The 21,344-nt window shown below is 40.8% G+C and overlaps 1 protein-coding gene across 2 annotated transcripts in view; it reads left to right on the forward strand.

Annotated features, from left to right (window-relative positions):
* Positions 1 to 14,358, forward strand: part of eif2b3 (eukaryotic translation initiation factor 2B, subunit 3 gamma) — a 37,521-nt gene extending 23,163 nt beyond the window's left edge. For both annotated transcript variants that reach the window (XM_058395721.1, XM_058395720.1), the window contains exons 6-12: positions 4,446 to 4,535; positions 5,758 to 5,891; positions 7,090 to 7,280; positions 8,333 to 8,395; positions 8,506 to 8,654; positions 11,901 to 12,004; positions 14,183 to 14,358. In XM_058395721.1, the coding sequence (XP_058251704.1) occupies positions 4,446 to 4,535; positions 5,758 to 5,891; positions 7,090 to 7,280; positions 8,333 to 8,395; positions 8,506 to 8,654; positions 11,901 to 12,004; positions 14,183 to 14,235 (784 nt within the window). In that variant the 3' untranslated portion in view covers positions 14,236 to 14,358. The remainder of the gene's footprint in view (positions 1 to 4,445; positions 4,536 to 5,757; positions 5,892 to 7,089; positions 7,281 to 8,332; positions 8,396 to 8,505; positions 8,655 to 11,900; positions 12,005 to 14,182) is intronic.
* The last annotated feature ends 6,986 nt before the right edge of the window (positions 14,359 to 21,344 follow it).

The raw sequence follows: 21,344 nt of genomic DNA on the forward strand, positions 1-21,344 counted from the left end.
AACCATTACAAACACCTCCAGAGCAGGGTTATGCCAAAATCACTATCAGAAACACTTACTATTAGACTATTATAAGAACAGAGCTCTGGAAGTTAGATTTCCACTGTGCTGTTCACAGGCTCGACCTCACCGGGGCTCCTTCAGTCTGCTTCCATTAAATAGTTTTGATTCCCAGCAAAATCCCTATTCCCTGCTTAAAAAAAAAATTAAAATAAATCTTTTCCATTTGTAGGACTGGATCCATTTCATTCCTAGAGATTCCTAGTTTCCACAGTCTAATAATTAAAGTGACTTCTTTTATTTATTTAAATTATATTCAGTCCAAAAGGTTACTTTCTGTGCGACGTGAATTTCCTCTGATATCATTCTGGTGCAGCTCTTCATCCTGTTCTCACCGGTAACAGACCCAGAGTTCACTTGGACTTAGTTCAGTTCAGTTATTCAGTGTACAGGTGGAATGTTTACATGTTTAACTGGTCTGCACCAGACAAGGCAGGTGTGAAAGCGTCCTTAAAGGCTCCAGCACTCAGCAGCCATGTCTGCTGGTTTATAATCAGTTAACCTTGAAAATGCCAGACACGTTTTTTTCTTCCCTCTCATTCCTTCCACACTGAAGCACATCTAAAATTTAGGATATTGTACTTATCTGTTTTGGACACGTTTTTTTGCAGATATGTGCCATGTAAACATGTGCTCATGTATTCACTGCTGTAGGAGTGATCACTGCATGCTCAGGCTTGTTACTTCAGAAAGGGTCGACCTGCACATGCCAGTGCTTCCTGTGTCTCTGTGTTACAAAGGTTTTTGATGTGAACTTCCATTTGCGCCTTCAGATGTGTGTGTATCAGAGTAAACCAGAAACATGATTGCATGTAATGTAATAATCTGGTTTAGGATTCTGAGTTTCTGGTGGAGATGGCTGATTTTGCTGCATTTTTCTTCCAAAATTTGAGCACTTATTTGAGTTTGCTTATTTGTGGAAATCGGCTTGAATCTGTGAAACTGCAAGCACAAGGTTCTTCCTTTACTATACCAGTAAAAACACATATGTATAACTGTACTCTTTGGGTAAATGTCTATTGTGATGTCGTGTCTTGGCCCAAATCTGTGGGAAAAGTGCTATCATTTTGAAAAATTGCAGTCTCCTTGATTTTGCTTGTTTTTACTTGATTTTGTGTCAATTTCTGCAAAAATCCTGGAGGGACTGAGAATTTTGTGAACAAGTGCATATTTGGATATATATTGAGACGCTATTATGTCCCAATGCAGTGTGTTAACCGTAATCACAGACAACTATGTGAAATCTTTTCCATGCTACATAAATTGCACCCTTCAAATCTGAGTCCATGTGACCCCTCTAACTTGACTCTAAATGTCCCTTTTTTCACTGTAACATTGTACTTGCACATTTTCGGCTTCACGCCTTCTGTCCTTCTCCTGCTCGCTCTCTCCCTCAGCTGCACTGGCCCCCAGGTGCTGAACTGTGTTGTCACACACTTGAAGCTTGGCATAAATCAGTGTTGTGCTTTTTAATTCCTTCCTCTGGCTCTGCATAATCTCCACCTAGCGTAAAGGACACCATGCTAGCACGCGTGAGAGCCGTGCATGCTGGGACCAGATGTGGTCAGGAGCACAGAGACGGACACACACACACACACACACACACACACACACACATACATACATGTACACCTTTCACACACTGGCATACACACACACGTAACCTCAGCGTCTTGTAGTCACACAACTGCTCTCTGGGTCTGAGGACCTTCTCTTCCTTCACCTGCTTGGAAATGGAAATGAAAATGCTCTGCCCGTGGATATAGATAAAGGGTCATATAGTGAGTGTTTTGCTAAATAGCTTTTTTTGCAGCCATGTAGCTTTGTGTTACAAATGTTGAGATTCGCTTCTCTCTCCAGAAAATGCACAGTTTGTCAACTTATACACAAAATGTGCTTAACCTCTACTAAAATACCACTTTATAAATACTATACCAGATTATAAATACTATTTTTTTTCTAATTGATGCCGTTTCTTTAGTCCCAAACCTTTGTCACACCAGGAACAAGTACTCACACGTAAATGGTGCTAGGAAGATTATTTATTTATTTGGTTACAGCATCTAATCAGAATCAGTGCTTATCTGTCCATCGTTCCAGGCAGAGGTTCATGTCACAGCAGTATATGTTCACACATGAGTCTGGCTCTTAACATTTTTTTTTGTAAATTGGATACCTGTCATCTTTGGCTGACTTCCTGTTCCCGCTTGGATATCCAGAAAGCTCTCACACGGCCTGCTGGATGAGTTTTTGGCGTTCAGATGTTGTGTGAGAATTGCACTTGCTGGGTGGAGTTTGAGAAAAGCATTAATGTGTGATTCTGAACATGAACCCGAGTCCAGTTTTCTTGCACAATATTAATTCCAGTAACACTGTCTGACAATTTGTTGTAACCACAGTATGTCCTGCTGAAATTTCTCCTCTGGGCTGTAAAGCCAATTGAGTCCAATATTAAATGCAACAATCTGACTGGACTAATTAATTTAGTTAATACAATTATCTTAATTGAAGATATTGATTGTCTTCATGTGTGACGTTTTTATAGACAGGCTTACAAATTAATTTAAAGTGAGCTGTGAGCAAAGAAAAGTATTATTTTAAACAAACAACTTTAAAATAGGGAATAAAAAACATTATAAAATAAAACCTGCATTTGGCACAAATTACCATTTTAAGACCACAATTTAGTATCATTGCTTTCTTTTCTTTTTTTTAAGGAAAAAATAACACATCATATGTGTTTATTCAGTTTAAATAAAACTTTCTGGGTACTGTAGACCCTGAGACTTATGAAATACATTTTAAAGTGAATATTTTACATTATTTACAGTTATTATTGACCATTTAATAAATTAAATAAAATTATTTATTTAAATACAATAATTAAATAAAAACATTTAATGCTGTAATAATGCTGAAATTTATAAAGTGTCACATTTCCTTAAATGTTAATTAAATCTAGTTAATCCATCGCTAAAAATACATCCAGGTGTACATTTCAGAGCTTCACTATTGAATTGTGCACCAGCGATCATGTTAAGTTGTTGGTTCATGTTGGCCCTGACCTCAACCCCAGCCAAAACCTTTGGGATGAACTGGAACGCATGCCTCCTCACCCGACACCAGTGCCTGACCTCACTAATGCTCTTGTTGCTGAATGGAATCAAATCCCCACAGCCATGCTGCAGAATCTAGTGGAAATCTTTCCCAGAATTGTGGAGGCCGTTACAGCAGCAAAGGGACGGCCAAGTGCGTGTCAGTGCCCATGATTTTGGAATAAGATGCTCACCAAGCACATGTAGATGTGGTGATCAGATGTCCACATGCTTTTGGCCATAAAGTGTATAATATAAAATCTAGACATGGTGTGAACTGTGGTGTTTTTAAAATGGTTGATGATGAATTGTTTAAGTGTGAATTCAAGTGCATGCATTGTGTCTTTCAGTAATTGCTGTCTATTTGACATGAACTTTTATGTGGAATTACTTAGTCTTGTAGTTAAAAAAGTTTTGGAAATAAATTTTGCATCCAAACAACAAAGAAATGACTCTTTAGTAGCCACATATTGTGCATATTTAGTAGTTTTAGAGTCTTTATCAGTTCTCCCTCAGTCCAACTGCCTTAAATGAATTCTTATTGACGGTATAATAGTAATTGCCTTTCCATATATTAAAAAACGTTTTAAAATTTGGCCTGCGACCTCATAAGCTGACTTTCTCCTGATGTAATTTGCATTCTTCCTCTGGTCTGGTCGAGTCAGCCGTCATTACGAGTCACCATATCCTTCAGACGGCCATTTTGTGAGGCCTTGTTCCGGGCCTCTAAACTCTCCAGGAACGTCGTCATCTCAGTGGCAGGCTGTAAAAAGTCTGGGGGGTCTGCGTGAGCAAGCGGCAGCATGAAGTCGGCCTGGACTGCTTCTCCGTACTGGTTCGACTGAATTTTAAGCAACGAGAGACGTTTGTGTAGTGTACAGGGACAATACACAGATGCGACAGCGCTCCTTTCAAGTCACCTCCTAGTTTTATTTTCCCCCCTCCGCTGCCTTTATTTTTGGGGCCTGTTAAGCCTGTACCCTCATACGCTACCTCAAAGAGACCAATTAAGAGTGGAAGCGAAAGGAAAATGAAAGGCCATGTGCAGAGTAAAGACAAGTTCTGCAGTCTAATTATACTGTATCCGACCCAAGCTGGGAGGAAGACGGTGCCAGCCAAATGTTTCTGTTAAAGTCTACCACACAAGACCCAGTGCGTCGTTTTAACACCGACATGGCCTCCCAGATTTGCACAGATTTGGATCATTATATTTTATTTGCACACTTTAGTGGCAGTGCATTTCCTGAAATGTTTTCACTCGAGTCTCACTCTCTTCTGTCTCTTTTTCAGACATCCCAGGATGCACATCAAGACAGGCCTCCTGGATGCCCACCTGTACTGCTTTAAGAGATCCGTGGTTGACTTTTTAGTCGACAACAAGTAAGTCTGGGGAATTTCCCACCGTGAATTATGACCTTTTCACGCCTCTTTTGGCTTGCTTACTCTTCTCCTCCCTCATTCTTAATGGTTATTACAAAGTAAGGCAGAAGAAATGCGTGTGTAAACTCGGCTATAGCGTTAGACTACTTGACTTAATTCCACGGCATTATCAAATAAGCATTGATTTACTTTATTGATTTACTAAGCCCTCTGTGTGTTAGCTGACTCTGAGCTGGTTAAGGGTTCCTGTGAGGTGTTAAGCACATTTACAGCACACCACCTGAGAGCTTTATGGTCATGTGAACTCTCAGAGCCTGAAATAAATGTGCTGAATCTTAGTACAAGGTGGGCACATGTATTCACTTTTAAAGGGATAAAGAAATAATGAAGTGTATTTCACCGTGTCCTTCCTCTCCCACAATCCTTCATTCATGAGCCACTTTAACTGTGCTTATGCACCATGGCAATGCTTTTCCAAACTCCTGGCAGTTGTAGAGTGTAATTCATCCCTGATATAAATATCATTTCAAATAATCTGCCTACATCATCACCCGGTTCCTCCCGCTCCCCATTTTGCTCATCAAACCAGGCTGACTTTCTGTAGCCTGCCTTTCCCCCCTCTTTTGCTTTGTTTGGTACCATTTCCCTCCCTCCCTCTCTCTCTCCTTCCATTTCTCTCACTCTCTTTCACTCTTGAGGCTGCTGAGGCACAGAGTAGTGAAGGAGAGAAATGGACAGAGTAACTGTTGTTTCTCTCACGCCATTCAGATGGAAATGCTAATCTTGCCCCGAAAAAAGGAACTAAAGAGTGAGGGTGAGAGTGGGGAGCCTGAGGAGGAGCGATGGTTAGGGACCCACTGGAAGTCGGCCCCGGGCTTACAGAGTGCTTTTTACAAACCATGCTCCATCCTGATCCCTTTAAACCTGCGAGATGCCCATGAACTAGAATCCACACTGTGGTGACATAGTCGTCCTTTTCTGCCCCCCCCATTGTGCCTTTGTTTGAACCTTTATAAGAATGAAGAAAAGATTCCTTAAATAGTCGTCCTCTATTCAGACCTGAAGCAGGGCATTGATATGATGAATGCGCATGCAGGATATAGATCTAAGACCTTTTTTGCTGCAATCATGAAATAACTATTTGATTTGTAATATATGTATGGTAAAGGGCAAATGCTGTGTCTTCCTTTCTGAATTCTAAGATGAATTTGTTCGACCCCAGGTCCATCTCTTCACTGCGGGGGGAGCTGGTGCCATATCTGGTGCGTAAGCAGTTCAAGAAAGTCTTAAATGTCCAGACGGAAGACAAACAGACGGAACAGAATCAGAAGAAAAAAGATGCAAGCTCTTCCCTAGGTAAACCTTAGTCACTTGATGACACACCCCTGTTAAAATTGTAAGGTAAAAAATTGAAGCCAGGCCTTTTATAGTTTAAACTCATGTTCAATAGTAAATATCATGCACCTTTCATCAATCACATGATTCTGATTAACCCCAAGTTCTTGGTTTTATTCAACATGCTGTAGCCACGATCAAGGTATCAATCAGTGTAGGGGTAAAAAAAAAAAAAAAAAGAATTTCCAAAGCATTAGATATAGCACAGAAAACTGTAAAGGTCTTTATTACCAAGTGGAGAAAATGGGGTACCACAGAAACATCAAGTACAGGACGTCACTCCAAAATTGACTACAAGAGAAGACGAAAACCTTCCAGGAGACGTCCGGCAACACTGCAGGAAAATCTGCAAGTCCAAGTCAGTCTCTGCATGGGACAACATTCTCTCATATTTTATTATACTGATGAAGCTTTTTCTCAGAAAAACAGCCACCAAGCCCACCTAAATATTTCCAAAACATACATAAAATAACTCCAAACCATGTTGCCAGATGTGTTCTAGTTTAATGAAACTAAGGTAGGACTTTCTGGGGATAATTCTAAAAGATATGTTTCATGCAAAACAGCACTACAGTGAAGCATGGTGGTGGCAGGATCATACCATGGGGCTGCTTGTCTTCAGCTAGGATTGAATAGAGAGGATCATAGATAGCTCCAAATATTAATCTATTTGTCCTCTGACACCTGAATAAAAAAAAATTCTCCTTCCAGCACGATAACGACCGAAAGCACAAATCCAAGTCAACAAAGGAACAGCTTCAGAGGAAGAAGATCAAGGTTTTGGAACGGACTAGTCTGAGGCCAGATCTAAATCCTATCAAAAACCCGTGGAATGACTTGCAGGCACATGAGATCCTTTTGCAATTTGATAGATCTGAAGCATATTTGTCAGGAAGTGTGGAAAAAAAAGGAGTGCAGGCGTGTTCCTTTTTTAACTAAAGCGTTTCTGGGGGGTTTTTCCCCCACTCTTTGGTTGTAGTGAAATAAGCTGTATTCGACTTTTCTTCATTAGGTTTATTAATGCATAAGAGCATTTCTTGAGACCCTGTTGTCACAAATGCATTGGTTTCAGTAGCGTGTTATTCAAGTTAAAAATGTCCTGCCTCAGCCTTAAAAGAAAAAAAAAAAATAACCTAACACGCATAAAATGTGTTTTTAGAGATCTTCAGCTCCTCTAAAGATGAGGGGCTTCTGGAGCTTGCACGAGATCGCTCCTGCTGGAATGACCATCGGGGCGACATGAGCGAGGCGTACCATGGTGGAAAGCTTCGTTGCTATGTGCACGTCATGGAGGACGGAGTGTGTTACCGTGTCAACACGTTGGCTGCGTACGTGGAGGCTAACCGTGTGGTGAGTGTTGACTTTTAAGTGTGGAAGCAAAGCTGATGTATACATGCCTCCTGACCTGAATGACTGCGGTGTGATTAGTTCCATGTTTCAGTATTACATTTGCATTTCACAGTATAATCACTTAATATTACAGCAGTATTGTGTACCTGATTTTTTTTTTTTAAATATATATATTTTATTAGACAACATGTAGCTGAATTTTACACTTACTATTCTGTCCACTCTTATTGTGCATCATTTACATGTAATATTAGTTTACTTACTATAACCATTCATTAACTCAGATAAATAAAAAAAAAAAAACACAACTCTTTGTGTTGCCTGTCTGGTTGTGTTACGTTGCATAGTTACATACAGTGGAACCTCGGCATACAAATTTAATTCGTTCTGGATGTCACTTCTTAAGACGAAAATGTATATGTACTGCGACACGAATTTTCCCAATAAGAAATATTGTAAATGTAGATAATCCGTTCCAGCCACCCAAAAATATTACTGATATTCCCAATACGAAGCGTATGTAAACTGTATGACTGCTTACTGCGTTCCATGTCAAGGGTCCTCACAAGAAGTCGTCCCACCAAGGTTGGGCTAAAAATAGAACAGACCACCCACACCACCAATCTGTCAACAAAAAAACGCCAGAAAAATCACGTAGCCTTTGAACGCATGTTAAAGGCAATGTTGGTATCGTGGGTTGACTCTTTTAAAAAAAAAAATTGTAATATTCGTAAACTCACTTTGGTTAGCTTCGCTTAGCTTTCCACTTGGACAGCTCCCAGACATACGAGCAACTTATGCAGCATTCGGTTCGGGACATTTATATGATGCAAATGCTTCGTATGCTGATGCAAATTTCGTGCAAAATTTTAATTCTTAAGGCAAAAATTCGTAAGGGTGGGCATTTATATGCTGAGATTCCACATTGGGTACTTTTCTAACAATTTTAACAGCTGATCAAGTGAAAAGGAACAGGGATAGTAATGGTTTTAGGCTAGGGAACACAGGAGAATGCGTGCTGTCTAATGTGATATTGGACTTGGATTTGTCAGGCTCCCAAGCTGGTCGAAGAGCCTCCAGTACACCCGTCTGCTGTAGTGTCTGAGAGAAGTCTCGTGAGTATTCCAATCTCACTCTCTAACTTCATTCCAGTTAATGTAATTTGTGGATTGTGGAAATAGAAGGTTATGTGCAGCAGGAGTAACAGTTGTGTTATCTTTGTAAGGTGGGAGGTGACAGCATCATCGGCGCGTCGAGCCAGATAGCAGACAAAACATCCATCAAACGCTCAACCATCGGCACGTCCACCACAATCAAGGAGAAAGTCAAGATAACGAACTCTATCATCATGAATGGTGTTACTGTTGAAGAAGGGTAGGTGCTTTGGCTTAAGCTTAGTTAGTTTATGTTTATGTTTTTGCGAAAGATGATCAATGGAATCAGTGACATGATTCATATAAATGATACCACAGTGCAGTCAGAGGGTGATTCATTGTCTATAACATCAATCATATTGATATCCCCACTTGATGGCATCTCTTTGGCAACATTACAAACCTGGCAAAGTATTTTTAATCATATCTGAGTCAGAGAATTCATTGATGTTAAATAAATGTGCTGATAAAGTTCACAGAACTTTGTCATTTTTAATTATAACTACTAAAGGCATTGCTTTATTCAGCTCTCTGGGTGCAGTGTTAAAGAAAATGTGCCATTTCGAATACAGCTAGGATTAAGCGATTACTGTACAGAGACGAACCATTTCTGTTTTTCTCTTTCGAAACAAGTCTGGTGCTGGAAAGTTGAGACAGAGGACAGGACATGCAGCATGATCAGACTGTCCTGCTATGAGTAGAGAGAAGGGGGGGTGGAGGCTTCGTCTGCTGCATTTTATTGTCTGAGAAAAAACAGAAACTTCTGTTGTCAAACTGTTGAAGGTGCTCGCTGACCCTGAACAGGCCACCGATGCTACAAGCACACGGAAAAGTGATGAATGTCGATGTAATGATTGCCAGAGAGACAAGTGCATCAGCGTGCAGGTTACTCCACAAAAACGCCAAAATGACGTGTTCTTGCGAAACGTCCTAGGGTATCGCTCTGGAGGCTGGATGAATTGATTTAGTGAAGGTTTAGATTTAGAAGCTGATTTAGGTCAACGCTGAGCTTGCAGGACATTGAAACACGTAGTAGACAACATGGATCTCTGCAAGCAAGTGAGAGTGAAACAAGTGCATTTTTGTCCAGATCCAAGGAAATAGCTTTTTGGGGGGTTTTTCCAGTGCGGTTTTTTCCTCCTTAAAGCAGGCGAGGCTGGTGCCAGCACGGGAACCCTCACATCCGAATTAGAGCTCGCATGAAAGCGATGGGTGAAAGAATTGAGAGAGTGAGAGAGAGAGAGAGAGAGAGAGAGAGAGGGGAACAGCAATTCTTTCAGATTGATAAAAAAAAAATGAAAGAGGGGATTAGCAATGTCAAAGAAGGCACTTGCATTTTTGGTCTCTTTGTTTGCATGGAGGAGTGGTTGTTTACAAAGCTCTGGGGGCTTTGGGCTAGGAGGGGGGGGTGTGGAGCAAGGGATGAGAGGGGTGGAGGGCAAAGGAGCGAGGGAGGGGGTCACCACGAGGAAGAACACAGTGTCAGTAATTAGTGGTATTTCAGCACTGCTTCTTTGGTGGTCTCTCTGTTTAATTCTCCAATCCTTGTAATCTCTCATCACTACCAAACCTCCCCCTTCCTCTCTCTCTCGCTCTCTCTCTCTCTCTCTCCTTCTTTTATATATTTATTTATCTTTCATATCTTTCGATTTCTCTATCATACGCTCCTTAATTGAATGTAACGCAATGCTGTGTGTGATACACTCATGTCAGCATCATACACACTTGCATGTCAGTATCGCTGATGTACCGAGAAAGTTACACCATCCGAATGATATCTGGTCCTGTGGTGGTCCTATTCAGTTGATTTAACAGGGTAGAAGCTTCCTAACCCTAACACAGGGTCGAGTTCCTGTCCCAAAGTTGAGAACAGCAGAACAACAGCTTTTCTGTCCTAACAATCAGGAAACATGCTAATCCTCAGGAGTGTGTAGTGTCCTATAGAAGAGCTCAAGGAAGCAACTATTTTCACTTCCTAAAAAACCCGGCACGTCTAACAGGAAGTGTGAGCACACAGTCCGCTCTACGACATCTCGAACATGCTGCACTGATCGTGTGCATATATATTTTGTCTCTGGACAGCACAGTGGGCTGCCTCGCACATCAGACGCCGCTGTTGTTTTTAATACACGTGCTAATGGGATCGTATGGGGAATAAAAGAAACTGGCAGAAAACAGGGCAGGATCGGGTTTCCCCTGCAGGGGGAGGGCGGCAGCGTTCGGGTGCACAAAGGACAAGACCCTCAGCTGTGCAATTAGTGCAAAGACATGAAAGTGTGTTTCTTGAACTATATTCCTGCACCCGAGAGTGCGAGAGAAGAAAGCCAGGCTTGGCTCAATCAAACATCAAACTGTGCAAATACAATTTTATGGTGCCAAAGCGAGCCTAGGAAAATATTATTCTTTGTGCGGTGTAAACAAGGAGCAGCTTAGAGCGCTCTGTGTGTGTGCATGCGTGTGTGTGTGTGCGCACGTGTCATGGCATGCACATTTTAAAGCACTGTCCAGTAAACATGAAACTGCTTCTAACTCATCTACAAATATCTAATCATGTGCTGACGTGTGCATTACCACGGCTACAGCGTACAGCAAACTGGAGAAGTTCAAATACAGGGCCATATAATACATCCATACATAGAGATGAGTGCAAACGTTTTTTGCCCCGTGATTATTTTACTTCATTATTCTTTTTTTATTAGCATGGCCAAAAAAAATGAAATGGTTTAAAATGATGTGGGGATATTCTACATCAAGACATCGATCGAAAAACGAAGCCAAACTGAAAAGTTGGAACCAAATCCAGGAAGTCAGGGTTTGGCCAGAACCCTCTTGATCTCAGAATGCAGTGTTTGACATCTGGCAGAGTTGGAACAGATGTGAAAAAGAACTGGTAAAGACTGGGTGGGTCACACAGAGCCGAATCCAGTTAGAATCCAGGAGATCCAAAATCTGCATAATCTATAAAGAAGCTACATGCAGTTAGAAAGACAAACTGGGATTAAAGACATGAGAGAATATTTTGGGCAAATCAGATTCAGGATGGTAAAAATGTGAACCAATATCAACTATTTTTACTAGTAATATTTTATCATGAATTTATCTTGAAAGGCTTTTTTTCCCTTGTTTGTTGTATCGACATGCATTTTATATATACTGTATAATCTGTTAGCAAACAATATCCACTTTTCCTATGTCACTGTGGCTGTGCAGTTGGGTAAACGTGGGGCTGTGCAGGCTAATAGAGTTGTAATAAGGTTGTAATGACAAGTACTGAGCTAATTTACATATGCATAGCTAGACACTTAATCATGTACAAACAAATTACAGCAGCAATGAATGAGTGTGACTCATGGAGTGGCTTTAGTGTGTGTGTGTGTGAGAGAGAGAGAGAGAGAGAGAGAGAGAGAGAGAGAGAGAATTCACAAAGTGAAACTGATATGAAGCTCTATTAATATCCGGTCCTCAGGTGCAACATTCAAGGCAGTGTGATCTGTAACAATGCCACGATCGGACGAGGTGCTGACATTAAATACTGTCTGGTGGGAAGCGGCCAGCGCATCGAGCCAGAGGGTGAGCACATGCACTGTTTTATACCACACACACACACACGCACACACACACACACACACAAGTCAGGCCTTTGTGTTTGTTTGTGTGTGCTCTTGCACAGTCGTGCCTGCCTTTTTCAGCTTCAGTGTATGTCTCTTTTATATGTGTGTGTATGTGTGTGGCTTGTCTGTTAATCTGTTTCAATAGTGCATTAAAACTTAAGCTTGTGTGAACAATTGCGCTTTATTTTTTAATATTGTTAATCCCCTCAGTGTTGGATCATACTGTGAGGTTTGTGTGTGTGTGTGTGTGTGTGGCTCCAGGCTGTTGTATTGCGGGTGGTCTGCACTCGCTCTCCAACCTCTCCATCAATGACTGTGCCTAAGGCGGCCTTAAGATGTCCAGAGGCTTCCTGGCCTAATTGACTGAACAACAGGGTGTTGCTGCCTCAGCAACACCCCCCCCACCCACCCCTCACACACGCACGCACACACACACACACACACACAGTTTTTTTTTCTCTCCCCCGTTTGCACACACCCAAACTGCAACATTTCTCCACCCCCCACCACGCTTTCCTTTTCCCTAGTCACTTGTGAGCTGGACCCGATTAGTCAGCCATAACCTCCTAAAAGACAGGGGCTTATTGAAGTGCTCCCAGAAATCCCAAATTACAAGCTAGACCCCTGTACTTCCCAAAGCATGGGTACACACACACACAGAGCTTAAAGCACAGCGAGTGACCACAATCCAGAGAAACCAAAAGCAGAGTTCACATAGCCTATTATTTTTTTTATTTATTTATTGCATTTACCGATTTACACACAGGGCATGACGCCCAGCCTCCACAGCTTTAAAGCCAAAATATAAATGCTTTAATTTAAACGTCAAGAAACCAAACCATGAAAGGGGCAAATCGCTGTTTTCTGACATGTTTGAACTCCTGCAGACGTGAAAGTCACGTCAAACTCAGGCACAAAGACCGAAAGACGATCCTATAAACATTTACACTGCTGTGCACAATATGGCCTCTCGTACCTGTACTTCTCTGTTGGTACATACAAACAAAGGCACAGGACGCTTTTATATTTCATTTCTGTCGGGCTCTGTGCATGTAGATCTGTCTCCACTCACCACCTGTGCCCTTAATGTTAACATGACCACCAGGCTTATCATACCACTAAGCCTATCTAACTAGCTGTTGAGTGATTAGAGCACTTTAGAAGCCAGTGGACTTCACTAGAGCTCTACTATGGTGGTCTTATGCAGTCAGTGTCCATTAGCTTCATGCTTCGACCTGACAACTTCCACACACAATCTTGTTCTGCGCTGTTTACCCCCGCTGCCTGTTAGCATGTGTTAGCCGAAGTGCAGCCATAGGCATCTTATAAAATGTCTCAGCAGTTGCTCTACAAGACCCTTTATAAGGTTCTGGGCTTCGCAATCCCCAGGCAAGCAAAGCATGCTGGGGTATGCCTGGGAAATTCATTACAGATTATTGTCTGCTCGCAAACCAGAGCTCAGCGTGAGGGTGTGTGTGAGACCACCTGGGCGCTCGGCGACTAGCCGGCAGGTGTGAAAGCCCGTCAAAGGTGGCACCCAGGCTGATGACACATGCTGTTCTTCAGTTTTTTTTCCACTGTACTCTATTTTGGTCTCTCTCAGCTTTGGATGTCCATCATGGCATGCTCCATTTGCCAAGGTTTTTAGCATGGACATGCTAATGATGTTTTCAGTCGAAGGATATCGACCTTCCTCCTATTTATCTGCCTGGATGACACGTATTTATAAATAGGGGCCTCGTCTGTCAGGTCAGGTCCATTTCCTTCGTCAATACAAAAAGGAACGGAGATAAACTTTGGAGGCGTATGCATAGACTTTCAAAGACATGTTTTGCTCATTTTTGATTGAAAACATGGGGAAAAGCTTGCTAGAGTCAACATTTCAGACTGCCTAATTGACTGACCCTCAATAACAGACCATGTGTCCTTGGCAGCAGTGTAAATATACTCTCATGCTAGTTAGCGCTAGGCAGATGGAAGATAATATTTGTCATCAAAGTAGTGGCATGAGGCTTGTGATAAGATCTCTAGAGCTGAAACACATTGTTGCAGCCCCAAATCCCAGAATGCACAGCGAACTCCTCGAGACATGGATAACTAGGTGCCTTTCTGAACATTACCTTTCTTTTTGTTTCAGCCGAAAGGACCAACGACGTCATCGTTGGATCAGATCAGCTGATGGAGATCTAGATCCAAGGAGAAGACGATTCATGGGCTTGACAAGATGGCCACCAAAGAAGCTTCCTCTTGGACACCTCAACTTTCTTTTTTTTTACTGAATGTGTCCAAATAAACATGGAATTATTTATCTCAGCTGACAGTGTCATCATTTTGTTTTGTTTTTTTCTGTTTTTTGTTTTGAAATGTCCAGAGTGATTCTTTTATTATTGATGTAGAGAGCAGCCAGACAATACTATACAACTTACATATAAATATGAAGAAGTTTGTAATTCATGATGTTTACTTGTACATATTCTATCCTAAATGTGAGTAGGTGTGTTCCCGCTGACACAGTTAGACGTCGTCTACCTTACAGGGAGCTGGTGGGAGGTGCTGTACTGGTGTTTGTCGATGTACTAATGTGCTGTAGGTTCTAAAGCTTTCTGTATGACCACCATGACTGAGCGACTACATGCCCTGCTGTCAGAAGAAACGGATAAGCACAATAGGGTTAACTTTATTTGTACACAAAAAGGCAGAGCAATGGACCACCCAGAGAGAACATAACAGCTAATCATCTCCCTCCCCCCGACTCGGAAGATGCTATAAAGGACTAGTCTTAAAGGTTTTTCTCTCTTTGCTGTCAAAGATTTATGACATTCCATTGCAGCTCCTAAATTACAGGCTTGAAGTTAGTTCCTCAGTCACGAAGGGCGATGAGCCTCCGGAAGATTCTCCATGATGATTTATCGTGGCTTCGCTTCGTCTCTGTGGCCAAATGGAGTCATTTAATGTCACTAATGAAATGATCATGAGCGTTTTGTCTCCGCAGTCTTCGCCTCCCCGTACTTTGTAGTTTTTCTTTTTTGGACATGCTGAAATAATTTCCTCTGACTTTCTAATGGCCCCCTCTCTAAATCCATAAACTAATATGTGTATTTATGAGGATATTGCTGTGCGTTTTGTCCTCCCTCTTTCCCCTCCGTCTGAGCTCTGTCCAATTCAAGACCTTCAGCAGTGCATCACGTCGCCAAGCCGCGGTAGTAGGAATTGGTTTTTGCTGAATGTATAATTTATTTGCCCTGCTGAGCTAGATTATTGGCCTTAAAGCTTTTTCACCTACCAGCCAAAAACGTAGAACAGACAGAAATCAAGATGTCAAAATCGCCCCGAATCCGTGGTCTCTTCCATGCGTCTGTCTCGTTTTTGTACCTAATATGTACCATGTGTATACTTGTGATCGCTAATCAGAAGCTGTGCCCTCTGCCCTCTCTCTGCATCATCCATGGCCAGACCTCCAGGATGTGCTTACGAGTCACTGCATGGGTCATTTGGGGAAAAGGTTTGTATATTTAGGCAGAGCCTCCTAGAACCCCAAGAGTCGCAACAGCTAAACTGGGATGTGAGCCCACCGGAGCTGTGTTCAGTGTCAGTCCCCACCCTCCAGGCTGAACGTGACAGATGCTTGTGTTTTCCAGTGCCCAGGTTCAGATGTCAGCCGACAGATCATACATCAGGCCCGGCTTACTGTCTCTGGGTAGCTTCCAAGCCCATGCTCCTTCACTTGTTTGTTGGGAAGGCAAAAGATCAAGGGACAGAATCCACTAGAAACAAAACAAGACAAAAATCTTGCACAGTGCTAAAAAAAAAACCCACCCAGGATTTCTGGGAAAGATGTATCATTTATACAAGTCATTGTGAGAAAACTGATGCTTTGGTGGTTTGTCTAAGAGAGGTTCGGCTGGGGAACTGCAGGTGATATGATGTGTTAATGCTAACATTAACACATTAGTGGCTAAATGGGCGTGAAATGCTGTTACAGTAAGTGGTGTAAGTGCATTGGCACTTATGAATGCTTGAAAGGTTATAAATCATTGCGAGTGACATAATTTGACCGTGGAATAGGTCCAGATACCTCCGCAAGCCAAGTAATGGTGAAGCCCCGGCTAAAAGAGGGGAGGAATGACTGACCAAATGACAGGACTGAGTGGTCAGTGCTTCTGCTCTGAGGGAGTGTGTGTGTGTGTGTGGTTAGAGGGCATGGGGGATGCTAGGCTCCAGGACTGAGCATGGTGCAGGGTGTGAGACTGCCTCGGCCACCCAAGTGGCAGAAAACCTGCATGTTTGCTGCTGACCCCTACACATTAACAGAACACTTCCTCAATTTGTCTTCTGTGTTCTTGAGGCCCAAACGAATTTCCTCTCTTTCGCGGCCACCTTTTGAGACGCCGCGTCCCCCGCAAGCCTCCCTCGAAATCACGCCCACCTCCAGCACACACGCACTTAACAATTAGTACTTTCTTACTGCCGAACAAAGACAGTATGCAGGCTGTGTGGCCTGTAAAGGCGTATAACCTCAAAGACACACGAGGCAGTGCGCAGCTTTGAAATGAACACACAGGCCACAGCACAATGATCCTAAAGACATTTACACTGTTTTAAGCTATTGTTGAACTCTCTCAGCTGCTGTGGTGCAATGAGATGTACACCCTCTCTTTAGCGAAAACGCAGATGTTAAAAGTTTTATATTCTCTTTTTTTAAAATCTAGTGAAGTTTGGCTTTTATTACCCATTCCTGTGGCTGGTATTTAGTTACTGTTTGGGAAACTAAGAATTATTTTTACTTGATTGGTGACTCCTAGCACATTATATTTACGAATATATGAAATATCATTTTAAGGAAATGAGATGATGAGAAGACTTTCCTTTGGGCAGCCAGATCATTTCCAAGCTCTGTGTGATGCTTAATACAGATGATATAATAGGTCTGACTAATATGAATTAGGACTTTTATTCATGTGACATGTGTAATGATATTGAATAGTAATCATTTTCTGTTTTATTTGATAATGACATTGCAACACTGTCTCTTAACACCTTTGTCAGGTCACCTGAAAAGTCTCTCTCTCTCTCTCTCTCTCTCTCTCTCTCTCTCTTTTCATGCTCATAGCGTGCACATTTTTATATTCCACTAAAGGAAAAAAAAAGAATCTAAGAAAACAAAGGGCTCTGATTTCTTGCCACCTGCTAACTCTGCCCTCAACAATACCACTGTTAAAGGACCACAAACAAAGACGCCTCAAGAAAAGTTTGAGGGGGGCCATTCATTACTATGACAAAAGAGACAGAAATATATTATCATAATTAATCTTATCTGTGACTGTGGGTGGCAAGTCTTTCCCATTTGCGACTGATGGGCCTTTACAATACCAACATGTACACATCAGTGTGTCACAATGCACGTTGGGGCCTAAGAATATTTTAAGCTTTGTAAACACTCACTAAACAAGTCCTGCATGTTAGTAGGAGAGCAGACTTACCCCATGCCTTTTACCAGGCAAAATAGCCTGTTTCTGCCTTTTGGGAGACAAATGTTGCTTCTCATTTCTAAGGGTTGGTCTGGACAGAATGGCTAATTTAAATATAAAAGTATGAGACAAAATGCAGTAAGGCCTGGGTGATGTTTACTGCATGAGTTCGAAAAGAAATCATTTAATGTTATCAATCTCAATCGATTTAAATGGTTAAAAATGGATTCCATGACAGGGATGCATTAATATATCCCACTGATATTACATTTACAAATGTGTTAAAATAGATTTTAAAGACAGGTAATATCCTTCATATAGTCCTTCATAGTAAATGGCTTAAAACATCTACAGCACAGAAAACTGATGTTTGCCAGTTTCTGTTTCAGTGACACATTTCTTTAGAAGTTCATCATTAAAATGCTTTTTTAAAAAAGTAATATTATTATCTCATCCATGTGTTGCATCATTTCATCCCTGAAACATCATTTTTCATCAGTAATCCCTTACAGGCTATAAAAATGTGCGGTCACTCAAGCCTGTTACCTGAACACATTTCCCTTGACGAAAAACAATAAAGGTTACATCATTAGGATTTCCAGAGAATCATGGTAAGAAGAAAAGCATGCTTTCTCATTTCTCTTGCGTTTTTAATGATAATGTATTTGACTGATGGTTACACATTCAATGCAAACCTGGAACCAAAATTACATTTAGATGCAGCAGTAGGAGAAGGTGTTAAGTCACCGAAACGTAGGTCTGTTTTATTTTTAGTTTTCAATTTCTTTACACCCTTTTACTAATTTCAGTTTAAGACAATGTTTAATATATGGAACAAAAAAATGATATACTTCAGAAATACACAGATCAGGAGTCAGATGGTTGAACATTCTTACTTTCTAACTACAGTCAAGAATGCCCTAAAGATGCCTAATTAGATGTTAAAAACAAACAAATGATGTTCCTCATGACTTTCTCAACACATTCAAAGCAAACCTGGAACAAAAATTAGAGATTCACTACACTGTCATTCATTTTTTCATGCCGTTGTCATTGGTGTAAACCAGATTTTTGTGTATTTGCTAATTTTACGCTGTAAAAAAACAACCCCAAACCCTATATAACACATATAAGAGCGAATTATAGCCGTTGTTATTCAGCCAAGAAACTTGTAAATAAGTAAGATTAAGCTTGGAGAGTTTCATAAAACCACACTTGTGGAATCACCGATCATGACTGAGGTCCATATTTCCCCATGTTCTTTTTTTCCCTTCCTTTGTACATTAACCTTTAACCCTATAAGAATACCTGTTAAAACAGGGCATTCCAGTCATTGTACCAGCTTCTTCTTTTATTACTAATCTCCCAGAATTCTCTTTGTGTCAGTCAGTAGGTTTAACTAGTAAACCAAATAACCAAGAGTAAGCCAAAGGGGGGATGAGACCTTGGCTGAGGTGAGTGATAGGATATGTGTTGTGTCACATGGCTAATATATACAAAGAATAGAATTTATATTTATCTTAAAATTTTTATTCTGAGTGTAAATAATCAAATAATGACACTGATAAATAATGATCAGTCAGAAGTGAATTATTCTCCAACAACAGCACCAAGTGTTTTATTCCTCTTACACCACAGCAATTTGCCAATGATTCAATTTGTTTCATTTTTTAAATGTGCTTTTTAACCATTTATACCCACATTTAACGTTATAAGACAACTTTGTTCCTTTTATTACATTGGGAGCAACATTCCCCTTACAAGACGTTTTGAAGTTAATACGAAGAATGCAGCTTGTCTGGCTAGCAAGACCTCTGTCTTGAAAATATGTAAGCTCCTGTAAATGTGTCACAGATATTAAATCTTTTATTGTTCAGAGTCTGAATATTCTAGCCAATATAGTAGAATAGAGAAGTATAGAATAGAGAGTAGCTAGGTAATCACACCCTTACCCTTTAGCTAATGGTATTAGCAGAAACAAGGCACATGGCTGTGGTTGTTTACGTTTTGGGGGTGGGGGGGGTGTATGATGGTAGCTTTCTGGAGAGCGCATGGTCATCTCCTGAGTTTATTTATCCAAGGCCTGCAGACGTCAGGCCGGACCTCCCTCAGTTTGTTAGCCTTAAAGAGGCCCTGACCGCACGGAGCAATTCCTTGCATTCCACATGAGCCTTCATCGAATTAAAAAAAAAAATGGAGTTGTCTTTCTCCGTGTTGCTGGAGCAAACACACATGCTTCATAACCCTGTATGAGTGTGTGTTATATTTCATGCATGTGATTGACACCCACCTCCCCTCCTGCTGCCTACAGTTCCAGCACCATCTGGTGTGGTAAGAAATGGGCATATTAGATTTGACTGAAATGTTTGAAATGGGATTTATTTTTCAATACATGACATCAAGTGTAGCAAATTAGGCTACACTAGCTTGTCATTTACTTCTAATTGTAAATTATGTTTCTTAGTCTTGACGACGACTAATGAATGATAGCTGAAATCACTGCAAGGCCCATGGCTGTGGGTGATGCAATCCTACACCATACCTGCCCTTAGTCTGAGCAAACATGAACACCTCACCTCAACCCATCACCCCTCTATCTCTAGATTAGGGCTAGATACAAGCACATTGGGGGAATAAAGGAGTCAGTTATCTGTGCTATCACGTAAGTCAATGGAGGGATTCATGGTTAAATTCATTATCATTTCTCTTCACTGCAAATGAATGGTGAGATTACTCCAGTCCTGGGACTGAACAAGAGGCCTGATTGGACTGTACACATGACTAAGTTTTTCTATAGACATTTCAAAATCAGTGAAACCTTATAATTTATCATTTCATCACAAATGACAAGGTGTACAGAAAGGTGGGGCTTTTACAATACCAAAAGTACCAGGTCTAGCAACTTAAGATGATTATTAGCAGTACATTATTTAAAGCACCTTATTGGCTTTGTTTAAACACACTACACTAGTCTAACAAATAATCCTACATTATCAGGGGACAGAAATACTGTACACTGCCCACAAAGACAAAAAAACTGCCCTTAAGTTTCAGTTATGTTTAAACTCACTTAAATAAAATGTAAGTAAAAGTACACAAGATTGAAAATACAATGCTAGTGACAAGTATTTGAACTCTAAAGGAGACATTTTTTATTCCGGGATAATATCTATGAGCCAAAAAAAGACTTTTGTCTAGACGCTGTCAATATAGAATTGAATATATGAAACACAAAAAATGATATACTTCAGAAATACACAGCTCAGGTGTAATTCAGATGGTTAAACATTCTGACTTTTTCAAAGTTTGAACTTTTACTAAAGTCAAGAATTCCCTAAAGTTGCCGAATTAGATGTTAAAAACAAACAAATGATGTTCCTCATGACTTTCTCGACAGGATTTCATTATTTGATGCTTAATAGTAGGAACAGTAATACCAGAAATCAAGGCTTGTGCTGTTCAATCATTAAATACACACTGTTTCTTATAGCAATCGTTCTGTATTACATTGCCTAGGACCAGAGATATGTGACAAAATCAATGTAAAAATTCCCACAGACATACAACACAGGTCCTTTCAAAGTAAAGTATGCTGACTTTCTCAGCTAACTAACAGTACACAAGATATATAATTGAAAGTACAACCCTAGAGTCATGCACAAAAGGTGCTTTTTTCCACCCAGATTTCAGTTTAGTCCAAGAAACATGCTCAGTTAGGGAATAGATGCTACGTTAAGATAAAGTGTATGACTTTATTTGGTAGTATTTAATTATTTTATATAGTTAATAGTGTTGGTGGTAATAACGTTGATGTTGTTTAATTCTTTAATA

Source organism: Hemibagrus wyckioides, linkage group LG07 (assembly GCF_019097595.1).
Source record: "Hemibagrus wyckioides isolate EC202008001 linkage group LG07, SWU_Hwy_1.0, whole genome shotgun sequence".
NCBI classification, from domain to species: Eukaryota; Metazoa; Chordata; class Actinopteri; order Siluriformes; family Bagridae; genus Hemibagrus; species Hemibagrus wyckioides.